General features: G+C 40.6%; 1 protein-coding gene across 3 annotated transcripts; it reads right to left on the minus strand.

The window, feature by feature from the left end:
- Window positions 1-65: 65 nt before the first annotated feature.
- Window positions 66-18,443, minus strand: p4ha1b (prolyl 4-hydroxylase, alpha polypeptide I b). Of its 3 annotated transcripts, XM_038738021.1 has the most exons (16): window positions 18,254-18,443; window positions 10,621-10,703; window positions 10,352-10,448; window positions 10,016-10,167; window positions 9,192-9,329; window positions 8,749-8,988; window positions 7,746-7,963; window positions 7,468-7,644; window positions 7,116-7,186; window positions 6,288-6,353; window positions 4,449-4,548; window positions 4,185-4,238; window positions 4,019-4,084; window positions 2,295-2,363; window positions 1,741-1,837; window positions 66-1,543 (listed from the first exon to the last, which is right to left on the minus strand). In XM_038738021.1, the coding sequence occupies exons 1-16, from the start codon at window positions 18,265-18,267 to the stop codon at window positions 1,473-1,475; spliced, it is 1,713 nt and encodes a 570-aa protein (XP_038593949.1). In that variant the 5' UTR covers window positions 18,268-18,443; the 3' UTR covers window positions 66-1,472. The 3 variants fall into 3 exon arrangements, with proteins under 3 accessions (XP_038593949.1, XP_038593948.1, XP_038593947.1); XM_038738020.1 differs by lacking the exon at window positions 7,116-7,186 and having other exon boundaries at window positions 6,288-6,358; window positions 18,254-18,442; XM_038738019.1 differs by lacking the exon at window positions 6,288-6,353 and having other exon boundaries at window positions 18,254-18,440.
- Between the last annotated feature and the right edge of the window lie 166 nt (window positions 18,444-18,609).

An 18,609-nucleotide genomic window follows, 5' to 3' on the forward strand; every position in this document is an offset into this window, starting at 1 on the left:
CCTTCATACCTTCCCCCAAAATCCCCATCGCACACACCCACACAAACTGCAGCAGGACAGTTTAATAGCTTGAGATCAATAAGACAGTCTTTATTGTAGAAAACAAAAAACAATTTCAGACTTTCATTTATGACAAAAAAAAAAACCCAACACAAAACGTGGCCTGGGACATATAAATTAAATGTTTCTTCCTTGGAAAACCCATATATTCTTACACTGAAAAACACTGGACACTGTAACAAACCCACTGGAATCATTCACTGTAAAAGACTGGGGATTTAAACAGTGTGGTGTGTCCAGTCCTCTCTTCCATTTCCTAATTGTTTATGTACTGATGTTCCTTTTTTCTCTCTCTTTTGCTAATTTAGTGACAGCTGGTGGTCATTTAGGTCCTTACACAACACTGGGACAATCAGGGTGAAGAATTTAAACCTATGAAATATAACACTAAATTCTATGCAATACTGGAATGTATGTAACTGTGTTTGTGTCCAGGTAAAAGTGTGACTATGCATTTGTAGAAACCATATGTTCAGGCATAACAAATCTAACTATATGTCAAAGTGCGCCTGTTGAAATGAGTAAAAAACAACAAAAATAACACCATGGTTTGAGGCAGACCAGCAAGGTGTGTACTGTGTGAGAATCTACAGCGTCGATGTAAAATAAGCCATGCATCAGTTCTGATTAGTTACACAACCTACAGGGAATAGCTTTTTCACTCAAAACCCCACCCTGGACTGTGGTCAGATTTTCCAGATTTCTTGGGGGGTAGGCAGTCTGACCATTTTCTTATATGCTGTGAGTTCTTTCATTCCTTCCACAGAGCAATTACTTTGGTTTTTGATTCAAAGTTATTGGAAGCGGAGACTGCTCCCACATGTAAATAAAGAAAAAGAGATTCAGTAGCAAGGAAAAGTCCCTCTGGAAGTTTGAGAAAAACAATACACTGTTTGGAGGCGGTGCATGTCATTTTAAAACATCCTTTCATATTGTGAAAAACCAAAGGCCCAAGTGCTCTGTCAATGAAATGTAAGGAATACAATGAAAAATGTGAACTGTGCCTCAAAAGCTTCAAACTGACTGGGAGGAAGCTGGTCCCCACAGTCACTGCTGAAGGAAGAACCTCACCACAGAGCTAGACATACAGAGTGCAAAGAAGAACACACAGGAGTGAAAAAGGCACAAGTGTGTAACAAAACCATTCAACAACCTTCAGAACATGTTTATCTGTCACAGCAATGCTAATATTGTCCAGGGACTCGACATTACCCCAAACAATCTCTGGGCTCAGAGCATAACAGCTGGGTGGAAAAGGAGTGTTTGTAGAGAGGGAGTGAGCTATTTGGGCCCCATGTATCCCCATATGTGTCATCTGGTATCTGCAGCAGTGTTCTTTGGCCCTGGGTGGTTCACAAGGAAGGGGAGAGAGGAGCAGGGTGGTCATCATGTGGTTTTCCTTTTTCCATCAATCATTCAGTTTCACTAAGGCCACAAGGTCGCCGCCACTCCTGGCCTCGTTCATGGATCCATTTGTTTGATACTAAAGACAGAAAGGAAAAAAAGATAATCATAACCTTTATCTGGCCATTTGATTACTTTACACACAGTACAAATGTTTACCCTTCTTGTCTTATAAACAGCATATGACACTGGGTTAAATTGCTCTTATGAATACTATGGTCTCATAAGAGACATTTACTGAGGTCTTTATAGGCAATCAGACAAAGAGGAGCTCACCCCACTTGTTGCCGACCAACACTGGACAAGCTGCATGTCGGGTGCTGTAGTCTCCTTCCCCGCTTGCAAACAGATTGTACCAGAACACGGCAGTGCCCTGGAATACACACAAACAACAGGCGAGAGGTTAACAGTGTTGCGAATCCTCCAGGAATAGCACATTCCCAAAGAAAGATTCTGAGAAGTGTATATTTCTTTTAATGACAGGAATAAATAAATAGGCAGGTGCTCATAGTACATTATGCTATTTCGCATGGAAATGTTATTTATTAGAGGATTGTGTTGTCTGTGAAAGGGATAGCGTGTGAATGACTGTAGTGAATGAGCCAACTAATTGCCACTGTTCCTCACTGAGTGGCAAAAACAACATGCACAGTATTTTGCACAATTTTATTTTGTTATTCAACTGTAGTGTGTGCTATGCTTCAAAACAAATAAAAAGAACCCAGGGAATTTGTTACAGCATTTAGCTGTCTATATAACATGACCAATTCAGACACAGCTACTGAGTCATAATAATGTACTGTAACAGATGGTGGAACATAAGCAGTTACCTTTTGGGGCCAAACTGCTGCACCAACATCTGGGAACACTGTGGCTCCACCAGCTGCTACATCACTCATCTACAACAGAGAGAAGAGAGGCAAAGAAAGTTCAGTTTTTATTTGTTGTATACAGTTATTCTGTAGTTCTACTATTTGTGGAAGCTCAGCGCCAAAATAACTACAGTAGTTACAATAAGGTTGATTCCAGGTTACAAAACACACATTTAATGCTTTCTGCATGGTTATAGTCTATTTGATAATTTGACTGTTTCACATATATATTGAAATTATTATTAATTAAATTATTATGTTGTGGCACTATTTACAGAAAATATCACTGGTAGTATTTTTTCTAGCACTAACATACATCTTATTGCATCAGCATTACAAGTCTTGCTTTAATTCAGATGTTAGTTTTGTGACAGCAAAAACTTTGCACGCTGGCAAAGCCCATAATCAGAGATGAAAAATAAACCTTGCTGTAATACCAGGGTGTTACCCTGGTAAGTAAAACCAGAGAAACCTTCTGGTGAGCCTTATTCACCCATTTCATACGTTCAGTTTATACGCAGCTTTTTTTAACCACAGTGACTAAATTTTACTCCACACCATGTGGGGTGAGAGTTCATGGCTCTGACTGGTTAAGGCCTCATTTTAATAAACCCACTGAGCCAGTATGGGTGTTTGTTGGTTTCTCATTTGAAAGACTCATTTATATTTTCTTTTGGTTTAAGTCATAGACTGTATATAAAAAGGGGGTTAGGGTTTAAGTATACTCCTCCACAAGGGGGCAGTAACATAATGATGATGGGTCACATCACACAATTGAGAAATAAAAAGACAGGTGTGTATGGTCTGTAGCCTTATAGTGTTTGGACCTTGGGAGATGCAATGCTCCTTACTGCAAAATATTATCATCTGGAGTTACACAATTAGGTGACACAAACCACTAGGCTAGATTCTAAATATTGCACTACTTCTAAGTACTAGCAAAGGAATCTACAATCGGCAATATACAACTGGAGCAAGACAGAAAAAGCAAGCTGCAAAGAAACAAAAACTAAACTAATTAGTATTGGACAAATTAGTCACAACACTTACCCTCAACTTTGTTAAGTTAAAACCTAATGAGATTCCTTCAGTCACTTCTAATAACTATCTACAAGAGTTCCCTGCCTTTTTACCAGTAATGCAGTTTTTTAGATTAGTAACGGCTGCATCGTGGGTTTTTTTTAGGCCGTACATGTGCTTCACTGTTAACAATGTACATCGTTGTAAATAAGGCATGTTTGATTGACTATTAGCATCTTATTACTGAAATGATCCTGCACGCTTGACCCATAGGCCCTAATCTTTCACATGATTTTACATAATTAGTTTTAAAGAGGATGCAAATCATTTATTTCACACGTTATGTCATATTTTCTGTTTTTGTTTGTTATTTGAAGCTTAATGATTCCTATAATGAGTGAACTATTTAAACCCATGATGCCATATGGCTGCACCATTACTTCATTTTATTTACATAGTTAATCATGAGATATTTAGAATCTTTGGATGTATTAAGATCTTGACTAGACTTTAAAACAATGTTCTGTGGGTTTGAGCACCATGCATTTGTGAAAATAGACCCACAAGTATTTCTGACACATTCAAGAGTTTAATATGGTTTGCACTCAGTGTAAGTTGAATTAAAAGTTTACAACATTGTTATTTAGGAAGAGTTTACTCACATAGAAGAGCCATGTTGCTACCCGGTTCCCAGTGCCCAGCTCTTTAAAGGCATCTGGCTCATCTTTCTGTGGAGGGAGAGTCACCATTCGGTTTAAAATCTTGCCATATATTACCACTATTGTACATTTATATAAATGACCTTGTGTGAATCACAAAGGGTCATACCCTTCCGAAATCAAAGTGAGGTTCGTATTGCCCTCCAACGCCGTAATTTGCAACCTACATAGATCAAAAAAATAAAATAAGTCAGGTTTCAACAGACTAACACACAAACAAACAGAGTGTTCCCGAGGGGCAGAGGGATTGTTAGAACACATGTTTACGTGTGTATTTAAAAAAATACGTTGATTCAATACGGTTTTGCCTTGTAAAAAAAATTAAATCAAAGAAGAAAAAAAATGGGTTGAATGTCCACAATGAACGCTTTACCTGCAGCTCTTCTGCAGTGTCCATTTCCAGCCCTGTGAGATCTTCAATTCTCTGGTTGATCTTGTCAATCATTGGATCTTCATAGCCAGTGAGCCAAGCACTGGAATGCAGCAGGGAAAGCAGAACAATTGAGATAGAAAAGGAACATGCTATGCAACATGTCAGTGAGACAAGAATTTGTCCACTAGATGGTAGTAAAGATTTCTTCTGAAATTGGCAACAAGAATAAGACATGTCATCCTGAAAGCATGCCATGACAAGCCCAAAAAGAAAAGGGGGGCATTGCACTTAGATGACAGAAAGAGAAAGTGGAGGTATGAAGAAAATGAAAAATTGGAAACCGGCCCAAGGTTCACAATCTCCAATCAGTTCAGGGTCCAGGGTTGTTGACTTTTAAACTGCGTGTGCACTTGAATGAATGTGGAAATTTCATACAATAGTCTGGTCCTTAACACTACATGCCTTTCATACTCACTCTCCCACTCCAGGAGAAAGCCCCTGATAAAATCAGCTCTTGATCAGCATGGAAACGCTTTCTTGTTGGACTAACCGACATGTGTATGTGAGAGAGATAGTATTGATAAGTCATATTTTTGAAGGGCTGCTGGACCAAATGTGAGCCAACTCATTTGTTTCCTGGTGTGTTGCAACCAGTTCATCTGAGTGCATCTGTATGACTGTTCCCCCTATCACTTGAAGTTCACTCAACTTGGAAATATATGCTTGCTAACACATACGCATATAAAAACATCAAACAGACTCCACACCCTGGCACCCACAGGCACACATACCCAAACATTAATACCAAGATCAGTAAAACCAAAGAAACCCGGGGGTTTTGGTGGCCTGCTACGCTTGCTATCTTTAGGGTGGGATGTAGGTTTAACTTACAATAGTCTATTTTATGTTTTTAAGCTCATGCATTCAGAATCAGGCCTTGGAAGTTTCTTAATCTCTCTTGTTGATATGGAGGTTGAAGAAGCACAGTAGAACTGCAGCAGCTCATACGAGAATGTGGTACAGAGTAGAGGGCTGCATTGGGATTGCGCGGTTTTAACTCTGCTGGGGGTGGGAGAGGGCGGTTAAAAAAAAATATACTGCAGGTCCCGGGATTTAGCTAGCGCTAATAAAATGGGGTCAACAAACGAGATTGAAAAGAAGATTAAAGCGGGCTTAAACAATACCAAAGCAAGGCTGAAATTTGGAAAACCTCTCGGTTGTTACGGACAAAAATTAATGCAATGATTTATGTAGGTTATTCTGAACATTTGTGGCCCAAACATTTGTGTCCTTTTTTGCATGTCACAATGTTTGCGGGTACGGGCGGGAGTGGAACACACATGTTGCGGGAGCGGGCGGTAATGGTCACAAAATCAGCGGGATCAAGAGAACAGTGAACAGTCATTCCTAGAAAGCGCAACGGGGGAATAGAGATTTAGTGCTCTAGATCTCAAATAACCTGCAAATTATGGTTGTGGGAAAGAAAACAACTTGTCACAATGATGCAGTTCCATGAAAATTCCTAGATCACTGGGTAAACGGAAAGAACAAAGAATATTTCAGCTACACCAAAAAACAACAGAGGATTGTTTAGTGTGGTTTAAACTATGTTTAGCTCATTTGGTGTTCTGGCAGAAATCTATTTAAGTTTCCAATTAAACCACATTAAAACCTCTGGTGTTAGTTTTCTAGGTGTAGCTAAACATTTTCATTTTTTCCACAGTGTTGACTTGGTGCAGGGCTGAATAAGTGTTTCAGCTAGGGCAAAGAGATAAAGATAAAGAGGAGGAGGAGTTGGGGAAGGCATTGTGGCCATCCTAGTAACCTGTGACCCCTTACCTCTTGGAGACTCTGTACTGGGCCGTGGTAAGTTTCCCAGTTTGAGGGTCATGCACCGTGGCTCGCCTTAGCTACAGAAGTTTCCGCAGCAGAAGGACACGGAGGTCGAAGCAAAGAAGATGGAAAGAGGAAGGAAAGATGGATGTTGGAATGTGATCCAAACAAGAAGACGAGAGGAAAGTAAGAGGAGGGAAGAGGGAGAGAAAAGAAAGGCAGATCTGGTCACTAGTTGTCAATGTTATTCTATGTTACATCTATTCTTATAAGAAGAGTGTTTCACAAGGCAATGATAGAAACCGAATATCCATATTAAATGAAGAAAATGTAGGAGTGGCTGATATACCTCCTGACTCACAAAGCAACTATGTTAATATCAACTACTAGAAAAAGTAACACACTTTCTCCCTTATCTATCTTATTGTGTTACCTTTCTGTAGCAGACTCCTGAGCGAAAACACATGCACAGCAGATCCTCAAAAGACAACAGCGCAAATTATTTGTTTTTCAAAAAATTAGCCACTAGTTTTATCTGTGTTGTTTAATTTTTGTGTCATTGGTGAAAGCACAATGAGATTTATGATTATAAAACATCCATAAATGTCTATCTATGCTGTACAAAGCTTTGATCATTCTCAGATGGATCCTGGGCTTCTGCTCAGGAGCCTTTAAACTTTGGAAGGGCGGAGAAACGGAGTTATACGGACGGACGGTTATACAGAGGAGAAATGGGATGAGTAACTGAGAGGAAAAGGAGGAGTACATCTCACATTCTTGCTCTCAGCTCTCTTCTCTATCCTCTGTTCTTGGCGGCTCCTGGCTATGCCTTACCTTTTGCTGATCCGGTACGGAGCTGTCTCTAGCACTCCTGTGATGGGGTTGGAGATGGTGGCCCTGCGTAGCTGTGAAGCCAGGGACATGATTTACCCACACACACACACACACACACACACATATATATACAAAGATGTGTGTGCCTGTGTGCTTGCCTAACTAGCAGAATGAAATCGGCCTCAGCGTCACAGCTTTGATCTCTCAACCCTCAACACAGTAAACCACATAACAGGAACTGAAAAAGCCAAACCAATGTTCCTACTAGAGCACAGTAAACTGTAAGGTTATCATTTTAGCATCATCCATGCATGACATTGCATCATGGGAGCACTGAAACTACTGAGCTTACTCGTGGCTTTGCCAGTTGCTTGATCCTTTCGATTTCTTTGTCGGAGATGATGTCAATGTAGCGAACAATGTAGGGGCGGTCCCACTCATCTTGCTGTTTTGCAGGTGACAGGAGTAAGACGGGGCTGTGATTGTTGTCGTAGTATCGACAGAACAGTCGGCTCTGCCTGCGAGGGGTCTGATTGAGAGAGAAGGAAATCAGGGAACAACGGATTTGAAACTGCAGTGTACTTGGTAAGTTAGAAGTTGTGTTTTTGCGCATCTCTTTCTCTTCCTCACCATTCTGATGCCCTCTCCACGACAAAGCATCTCATACTTCTTCCTCTCTGGGATCAACGGAATGGCGCCCTTCTTTTTAGGCTTTATCGTCTTTTCAGTTGTTTCTCTTTTCCCTCGCTCTTTCTGCTTTTGAGCTGCGTCCTCCTCAGTCTTTTTCTGCTTCTCCAACTGGAACTCAAAGTACTTCAGGTTTCCCTGGGCACGCTGATGCTCTGGGTCTGAAAATGGGAAAATGAGAGACCAACAGAAATAACAGCGGTGATTACAAACAGCGACGACTGCAAAGTCACCTAAGAATATCACAGCCCTGCAACCAATATAACTGTGCTTCCAACATGAAATAATTATATGCTATTTATTCAGTCTGACCTTATCCAGTTCTCAGAAACAAGATGAACAAACAGGACAAATTAATTCAGGGGCTCATTTGGAGGAACAACAAGGCACAGTGGTCTGTGTTTCAAGACAACGATGTGAAATGTATTTGTGTGTGGCACGGTACAGCCAATAGGTCATTTTACTTCTTACTAGTATTACACTGGACACCAACTTGTCAAAATGTTCCACTATTCCTGATAATCATAACCTTTCCTATCCCCACGGCACCAGGTTTCCCTGTACAGTCTAGAATTGACTCAATGAAAGTCACTGTGATTCCCAAAAGAGCAATAATAAAGCCCTCTTGTCCATCACCTTCTACTAACATTCCAACTTCTGTTTAGTGTGTCATTCAGTTCAAACCAAAGTGAATGTGCAGTTGCTGGCTTCTTAATTTATCCAACTTACTTGATGAAACAAAATAAAGTCTGGTGTCAAGGATGGACAAAAAAACAATAACAAAAGCACACTGATTCCTAATCAATCTGATGTTTATGTGATTTTATTTACCTTGAGCAGAGATTTTAGAATCCAAAGTGACAATATCATTTCACATTGCGAGACATGACTCCCAGTATACTTTCAAAATTGGGGAAGTTCTTAGTATAGCTGTGGGGGGACTCACCCAGTTCAAGCAGCCTCTTGGTGAACTCCAGGGCTCGCTCTATCTCCCCCTGCTGGTATATGGAGTAGCTGAGGTAGTCGAGTACTGTCACCTTATCTATAGTGGACTCCTCTCCCTCGTCAAGCTGTTTCAGGGCCTGGGCCATCCACAGCTCTGTGTGGTAGTAATCAACGTCAGAGTAGGCGATTTTCCCCAGCTCGTAACAGTCCTCCACTGTCATTAGGCTCTTGTGTTTCACTCCTAGTACGCAAAAGATACAGAAGGGGAACATCAGCGTAGAAGAAAAACTTCAACACGGTCTGTTTTTTACTGCGACTTTCACGGCATTATACGAATGTTCACTATGTGTGTTTATTTGAGTGCTTTCTGAAAAAAATAGGTCTTTGGAGTTACAAACTTTGTGCCAGGTAGATGTTGGGTGAACTGATTTAAGTTTTTTTTACCAGGTAGGTCTCCTGTTGAGATTGTGTTGGCATCCAGTCTGTAAGTGTCTTGTAACCGGATGAGAGCTTTAGCAGCCCCGGTCTGGTCCTCATCTGTGGGGAAGTACTGTCTCTGGATGGTCAGGTTGGAAATAAATCCTGAGAGAGATAGACAGGAAAGGACAGAGAAAAATACACTAGGATGATGATTATGTATGGGATACATAACTACACGTTGACACAAGTGGACAATAAATACTCTCCTAATTGTCAGCGAGACAGCTTGGAGTGACTTCGATCTTGAGTGATGAGAATAGTAGTTATATTAAGCCAGACATGCGAAAAGCATTAATGAGTAATGTTCTCTACTACCTCAATAACACGATAAGGGGGCTGAGTGAGGCACTTGATTGCTACTAAAATTTATCAAGTATGAATGAGCAGCATACTGCTGTAAAACAAACAAACACATAAAGCTTTCCCAGGACTAATTAGGGGCTTTTTTTTTTAAAGTCCTTTGCGTTGGTTTTTGGCAAGCAAGCAAAATACATCCCTGCACTCTGGATACACTCTCTTATACTAATTAGAATCAGTCGATCCCAAAATTTATATCCCAATTTCAGATAGTACTGGATGATCCTATTTCTGCTTATTATTGGGGCATCACTATCATGAAAAGCTAGATTCACTGCAGAAATATATACTAACCATACTCTGATAATTTGTGTATAATGTGATTTTCTTTACTTTTGGCACTTAACGTAGCATCTGGCAAACACAAGATATGATCAGCATAGTGCTAACTCAGTAAGTTATTATTTGAACCAGTTCTGCTTTATCCGTACCATCAGTTGTGTCTTTGAGTACAAGGCTCTCCAGGTCCCCCCACTCCGTGTTCAGCCTCTTCATCAGTTTGAAGGCATTGACAGGGTGCCCCAGGAATCCCTCTGGGTCTTGTATGGCTGTGGCTGACAATGAATCCAACTTATCAGCCCACCTATCACAAATATGGCAATAGAGAGTCAGATGCATTGCTTACACTTCCACAAGCAATAATACATGATTAATTATAAATATAAACAATTGTGTATACAGTTGCCTGCCTGACATTGTATGCTTGCGTACATGTATGCATATCTGTGTATGAATCCATGTGTATAACTTTGTGTCCACACACTCACCGTTTGACCTGCTCGAGCTTGTTCTCCTCCGCTCTGATGTAGTCCTTTAGAGAGATGACAAGGTCTTTTTCTGTGTATAACAGATCTGTCATCTGGCCTGAGGGATACAAATGAGAAATAAATCGCCATCAGTACACGCAATGACAAATTACAAAGGCTATCACATATTCTGTTTTCATTATGTGCATTAAAACATGAAAAGCTGGGACAAAATAATCAGTGAACAATTATTTACAACATGAGTACTATATGTTGCTTGATGGTTTTACCTATGGAGGTGAAGAAGTCATTGTGGGCTGAGAGCGCCTGCAGGCAGCTCAGCAACAATAAACACCAACACGGTAGCTCCATCCTGAAGAAAGAGAGAGAGAATTAGATATATTGTTCCACGCATTAACTTGAACATTGAATCATGCATATTAATCACAGAAATTACTTTGTGTTGTACTGCCATATACTGTAAATGATAAATGACACTAGGCAGAATATTTCTTTTCTATCTGCTGATATCTAGATTAACCTCTGCCAAGGCCACATTTCCAGCTGGATGTCAGGTAACCACATTAGACTTATTGCTACCAAAAGTGAGGGGCCTTGTTTCCCTGGTTAACCCTGCCCTCCAAATGACCATTCAGTGACTCCTGTCAAGGCTCTGTGCGACCCTAGACAACACTGTCAGGCTGTCAGTCGGACATCCCTAAAGTCAGACAGATGTTAGATGCTCCTTAGTCATTTACTGTCTGGGTTACTTGAGGCCACTCCCTGTTAGCCACATCAAACATTCCAGACTTTACAATTCATCCCGTTGTTCTAAACCTCCCCGATTTATCATATTGTTGCCTTCCTGTACTCCCTCCAGTGCTTCATCCATCTAAGACCGGATAATACATAGACAAACATTTTTATTCTGCAACAGAAAATAGTTCCCAGTGAAAACTGTTGGCAGCAAGTTGTCTGTCCAGAGTAACTGGGGTATTATTTCTGGAAGGATGTGTTGCTGTTGAATGAACAGCAGTAGTTACCTTAACCTTAAACTATCTGGTTACTGTGGTTGAACATTAATTAGGGCAAGTGCCAAAATGTGTTTTTTTGTGACTTGGGTGAACTGACAATTTAGGAAACGGAGACAAAAATGAAAATATATATTCAGACACAACAAAAGGTAGGATATAGCAAAAATGGAAATCAAAGCACTAACCAAAACTTGGAGATTCTCCTCAGTAGAGCCCGACCGATATGGGGTTTTAAGACAGATACTGACTTTGATATTTGGGGATATCGGCAGATTTGTTTTTCCCCTTCCAAACATGACTGAAGGATCTGTCTTCCATCTCTTCTATTTTTCTATTTAAATTGTCATTTATCAGCAATTAGCTCATATCTGCCAATAACATCGGCACACTGATTTATCGGTCAGGCTCTACTTCTCAGTCCTTTTAGTGCACCACCACAAAGCCAAATTTAAGTCTGTGGTTGCTGTCACTGTGTCCGGTTTGGTTTTGGAGTCGGCACAGCCATAACTACTACAGGGCTTCTGGTGTGTTACGAGTGCCACTGTGATCTTTCTACCAATACAGACAGAAATGAGGATACAGACAGAGTGGCAGGAAGAAAGGCAAATAGCAAGGAATGAATGTCAGTGAAACTGATCAACAGCAGAGGACATGCTAGGACAAAAACAGTTTTGTTACTGTACTAAAAGAAATTGTGTAATTTAAAAAAGACATCATGGCATACATGTGTGACATGTTTGCTTCTGTATCCTGACCTGTAACCAAGCGGGAAGCTTCCGGTCTACAATATGAAGCCGATGCGGAAGTCCCTGAAACCTGCATTCTATTGAAAATCCAGCAGGGGGCGACTCTTCTGGTTGCAAAAAGAAGTCCGGCTCCATTAGAAATAATGGGAAAATGATCCTACTTCTCAGCTGAATAATTATCCCAGTAAACACTTTCCTTATGAGTTTATGGTCTCAGTCGCAAGTTTCAAGTCTTATTCAATACAAAATGATGTTCATTTAGTAAATTATGGTGCCATTTATTTTAAAATAGACCACAAAGCAGAGTATGTTTCTGGGCGGGATTATTTATGATTGACAAGTCGTTACCATGGCGACCTGTCAATCAGGCTAGCGCCGACTCGTACCCACGGCACTGTGTCAATTTAACCAGCACCACTGAAAAAGCTTATTAGGAGTTGGCTGTTCACTTTCTCTGGCGAGTACATTTAGTTTTAAGACTGTTGTTCACTATACAAAGTTATCAGCCCTGTTAAAATGACAACGTGAATTACAGCTGCACCTAGCTAAGCAAGCGAGCTAGCTTCGCACACGGCTGTTAGCTCCGTCGTATCGTCACTTCCGGGCACTTCCTGGTTGCAAAAACTCGACATGGCGGTGCCCTATCAGCCAAACTTGAGGTTTCAAAACGGGTGACGTCACGATGACTACATTCATTTCTTATATACAGTCTATGCCTGTACCTTGATCTTTGACCAATGGTCTAACTTTCTACAAAACTTAATTTAAGTTTGTTGGCACATGTTTAAGATATCCTAATTAACCAACAAATGGGACTGAAAAAAACCCCCAAACCTTGCTCAACTTCTGTGCAGAGCACAATGCAACCGACAAAGGGAGTAGATGTGAAGTAAACCAAACCAACAGAACTACAATTTCACAAAATGATACAACACCAGTCTCAACCAGTCTCGTACTGTGTGTACGGACCTTTGTTTTGTTCTAACTTGGAGGGACGATAAGTTTGTTATCAATACAGCAGAGATTAGTAAACTGACAGCTGGATGGTTTATGTAGTTTATATACCCAACACAAGTGAGATAACAAGCCAAGCTCTTCTCTTGCTTCTTGAAAACACTGCCTTACTAGAGACAGAATTGTGACAAAAATGCACTTATGAGAAAGTCATTAAAAGACATATTCTTACAGTGTTTTGATGCCTTTGATTTGACTTAATTGTCTTAATTGCTTAATTTGAATAAGCAAATGTACTTAAGATAATATTTAAGGGTACTGTAAGTATGTCAATGACGTGAAGCTAAATTGGCTGTAAACTGTCAAACAAATACAGAAGCAGCCTCTAATTTAGTATCTTGCTGAAATCACACCGTAGATTAGAGCTGCAACAATTATTCTGATAATCGATTAATTGTTTAAGTCATCAATCAACCTCTGACTTTAGTAGAGAGAGAAAAGGTTACTCTGGGACATTAATATATGTTTAAGTCGTGTGGTGTTCACCTTACATGACTGATCTGTGACACACACACACACACACACTACAGGAGCTGACAGCAGCTGCGTCACCCGACGCTGGTCTCCAAACCACGTTCTGTCAAGAAAACACACGTGAAATATGAAACGGGAATTGAGCGATCCTGCACACGAAACAGCTGTTGATTGTTATTATAAAGATAACAGTTATAAAGACAAAGAATATGGGTGAAAGCATAGATTAGCACATGCAGGTAGCAGGGATTGTCTGAGCTACAGAGAGAGGGAGGGGAGTTAAAAGGTGCAGCTCCCAACACGAAGTTAACTCCTGACTGTGATGTTACAACTCACGGCCCAAAAAGAGAACAACAAACACACTTTTTCACATTTTCAGCTGAGGACTGCGGCTTACTTTGGCTAGCCTTCAACTCAACAATCAATCAAGATTTCAGCTAAATGCTAAAGTTGCTGTTAATGTTACCTTGTCTGTTGTCCGCTGGCAGAACACCTTTTTGTTCAGCTGCAGTCCTGCTGTTGCCAAGGCGACATAAGTTTCGTTTTACGGTGGACGGACTGTGGCACAGACAGAGTTGTTGTTTTCTTTAGCATGAAATAATAACATACTTTGGACACTTTCTTCTTTGTCCCTCGTCATTTTCTCTCTCTTCCTCCATTTTGCAAATGGCTACATTATAATCCTGACGTGTTGAAAGCGTAAGCGCGATGTGCGACAGTAATAAATGTGCGAAACACTGTGCTGTATTACATTACAGTTACATGGATTAAACGAAGCATCGATGCAAAGAATTTGTGTCAAAGCATTTTATTAATCGATTTTATCGATAAATCGTTTCAGCCCTATAATGGATAAACACAAGAGGTTTCAAGTACAATAATATCACTGTAAATATTGATTACATACACATTTGCACACATAGCACCCATGCTAACACGCACATAGACCTTCAGGATTGCTACGCACAAACATTTAAACACAAACACCCAGTGGTAAAGTAGAGGTCATGCATGAAAAGTGCATCTATGCAGATTTGTTATTCCTTTCACTGAAAGCAGATAACAGGCTCAGACAGGTTCTGATTTTGGACAAGCCTTCAGTGAAAATAAAAGAATGACTTCGTATGACATTTCTATGTCAGCAGCAGGCAGCGGAGAGGAAAGAAAATAAATCTGTCAGAGCTCTACGTATTGAGTAAGTGGTAGAAACTGCAAACTATTTCTGCTGCCTTTCCAGAATCTGTGGTGTCCAAGATACCATAACATGCATCGGGCACTTAGATTTCCAGGATAAAAACTAAGTAGAGTGTAATTACTGTAATGACAGGGTGACAGCTACTCTGCCTCTCTTGTTATACCATTGTAGAAAGAAGTGTGATGTCAAGATTAAAGCTGTAAATGTAACAGTTATAATTTATATCTATGTGACAATGCCACACATGTGAGTCAGTGGTAGTGAGAGTGGTTGTGAGCATACATATGTGTGAGGACTCCAAAACATTCATGTATTACCATTTAACCTGCCAGACACTTGTGAAGCTATTTAACAGCTTATAGAAAACTATTTTGCATAAAAACCTCTCAAACTATGTGCAAATTGGGCTGCAATTTCTTCAGACATGTTGGATCCACACTCATTAAGTGCTACCCTGATAGATAATAAGTTGTGATGCTTTATTACATTTTTAATTTACAGATTTACTGTTTTCCTGTCAATTCTACTTTGCCTAGATTGACTTTGAAAAAAAAAAAAAAAAAACAAGAGACCAGGACTGAACAAGTTACTTTCAGCTGTGGAAATGTCATAATGCAGTATCCACAGAGAACATTTAGCCTCCAGTGAGTGAACATTACAAGGCAAAGAACCATTAACAACATTTTATCTTCATAAACAAAATTAATATATGGTTTATCATGACATTTCTATACAAAAAGATCCAAGTTTGTTAGCCCTACAGGGTCCACCCTAAAGGGAGTTCCCATCTCCCACAGAAAACACTACTCTGAACTGACAGAAAATGGCTCGTTTGTAGTCCAGCCGTTTCCCTTTCATCCATGTGACGACACATGGATAAAAGCAAAACGGGGGTCATAATTCTCACCAAGCGGCTAGTCCGACACGCCCTCAAAAACACCAGTGGAAAAACACTGAGCTGCAGCACACACCTTTAGGCGCCTGACAACTCACCTCATTACCTGTGCGCCCACATCGCAAAAGGTCGGGAGCTACATGACCAGTCTTGTAGTAGGCCTATAAGATAGCCACAACCTAAAATAAGTAGCCTATGTTCATATCAAAATTTAGTATTTCAAAATCCCTACCAATCTGTTCATAATATTCAGCCTCACATAAGAAAAATGAAACCCATTTATTTTAACTGCTGCGTCAGGCTATGTGAAACGGACTGGGAGCAAATAAAAAATATTAAACACATTTCAAAGCAGTAAGTAGGCTTACTGTAAAAACCTGTAGGCCTACAATAGCCTAAGGCAGTCTCTGTAGGACAATATCACTTTTGCCTACAAGAGTTTCTCCACATCACCACAGGAAACATAAAGCAACCTATAAAACAGTCTGTGGGATGTCCTACAGGTGGTGATGTCATTTTCCAAGAGAGCTGATTAGTCAGTGGGCGGCGTTTTAATAAGAATCTGGAACATAACCTGTTCCGGAGTAGGTTAGCCGTTCAACGTAAGTTACCATGCCGATCTGGCCCTTAAGAAGTGAACCACCGTCGTGGTACTGAAAACCCAGGGTTAATCCCAAAGTTACCTTCATAAGATCAAATGCGGCTTTGTGTTACAGGCCCCTGGTAAGGGGAACATATACAGCTAAACCGAAGCCGTGTTTACCGGTGTTCTGACAATATATGCTGCCTTGTCGAAAAATGCTACTGTAGCGCAAATCGATAGCAGAGTCTATCCAGTCGCTCTGCCATATCGAAAAATGCTACCTTATGTGTTCCCTTTTCTAATCCCATAAAGTTATAACTCTCACAGTATTATGACATCTTCTGTTTTTTGATTATATTATCTCATTATTTCAGGGGTAGCATATTCTGATTAATATCCCCTATCAAATAATGCTCCCACTACAGAATCATTTTATATTGCACCCTTACTCACTCCATGTGTACTGTAAGGAGATGGGGGAGCATGTTGAAATACTATATTATGCCATCTTTATTTAAGATATCAAGGGTAGCTATTCACATTCTGACTAATGATTGTTTTTTTATATTGCTGATGATCAGCCACTGTCTCGACGGCATGCCAAACAGCAAGGTTGCACAGATTTATGGGCGTGGAAACAGACCACGGTTGTGTGTCATACGCAGAATCGCTAAGGAGCACATCTCAATAGGTAGCATAAATCGACGGAACACCGGCTTCCTACGACCCGCCCTTCTCTGCTTCTGAAAATGGCTAGTAGTCCTTAACTAGGAACTGCGCATGTGTGACGCATGTGCGACAAAAAAGATCATGTAGAGGCAAGATGTATCACTCCATAGCTAAAACGTAGCCTTCAACACAGTGTGAAAAGAGGAGCTGCAGCAATGTGCAGTATAACAAAAAATATGGTGTTTTATGAAAATGAAACCATGTAAACCTGTTGTTCTGGTACAACCCCTAAAAAAATGATGAACATGAAAATGAGCATAATATGACCTCTTTTAAACAAATAGTGAGATCACTCCTCTCCGTCTGAGTGGTATTCTAGCAGATTCTTCTTGCTAAGAAAATGCCTTTAGCAGTTCACAAATGTCCTCTCGAAGTTTTACTGGGAGTGAAGCGGCGGAGTCAGATAACAGGATGTGGATGGAAGAGGACTGCCACGTCCTCGCCCCTCCCCGCCGGGGAAACTCATGTGAGGACAGCACACTGTCCAATGGAGTCTGACTCATTTTACCTGCAATAACCCCCTAGTAACCCTTGCAAACTGTCTGACAACAGGGGGGATTTTCATTTGTGGAAGCCATTTGGTGCCGTTTGTTTACTCCCAACCTAGTTCAACGTTAGATAATTAACTTGGCTAATCAACAAGACTTTAACGTAAAAATACATTTTGCAGTGAATATTAGCGTTTATCCCCAAGGGTTCACTGCAGTGTACAATAGGACAGACTGTGTGACTTGTAATTTACAGAATGTTTTAACAAATAAAACCCGTGTATACTGTGCTGTTACGGAGTGCATGCAACAGTGAAGGCAGCAGCATCCCACGCTGCATTGCACTGGAATGCCAGAACACTGACGCTAGTTTGAGAGGAAAAACTCTTGGCTTGGTTTCCCTTTCTCGCTATTTTCGACTTACTTTAACAGACTTTGGTTAATTTGTACTTATATTAATCGGTTCCGCCTTTTCATATTATTTGATCCATCACATCTATCAAAGTTTCATCCAGGTTAGCTAGTTTTCAGCTAGCTTAGTTAGCTAACTTAACGTAACGTTAACGTTACCTATCTTAAAACTAACGTTAATGGAATGTTGGAGTAATAAAAGTTCGTAGTGTTTAACTGTCGCAACTGAAAACAGTTCAGGTGAAAAGGACAGTCCTTAGCTGTAGGATGACATGGAAACTACCTGAAAAGACTACACAGTTAGTAGATAGACTAGCTTTTGCCATCTCATCTGATTCAGGAGTCAATATTTACCTTAACGAGAGCATCCTGTCGCAGAAATGTGTCCCAGGTCGGGTCCTGCGAAGTCTCAACACAAGCCGACTCAGTGCAGTTAACGGTGAGAAGGTGAACACGGAGTCTGTCCGGTGAGTCCTCCTATCTGTGATGCTGGCTGTGATCTGGTAGTTAGGACTGGATCTCTAAAAAGAGTCTGAATGCTACGTGCAGATTCTCACATGCATACCGCCTCCTGCTAGTAGATACTTGGGGGCTGTCGTTTGTAAATTTCTAGGGGAGGTGTCTTGACCCGTGGCGAGACAGAAATGGATGAGTATTTTGGGGTTTTAAAGTTTAGAAAAATGTGCGTGAACCAGCTTCTGCCACGTGTT

Source organism: Micropterus salmoides, unplaced genomic scaffold, assembly GCF_014851395.1.
Source record: "Micropterus salmoides isolate LMB-PRFRI ecotype aquatic unplaced genomic scaffold, ASM1485139v1 Ms_hic_scaffold_22, whole genome shotgun sequence".
NCBI classification, from domain to species: Eukaryota; Metazoa; Chordata; class Actinopteri; order Centrarchiformes; family Centrarchidae; genus Micropterus; species Micropterus salmoides.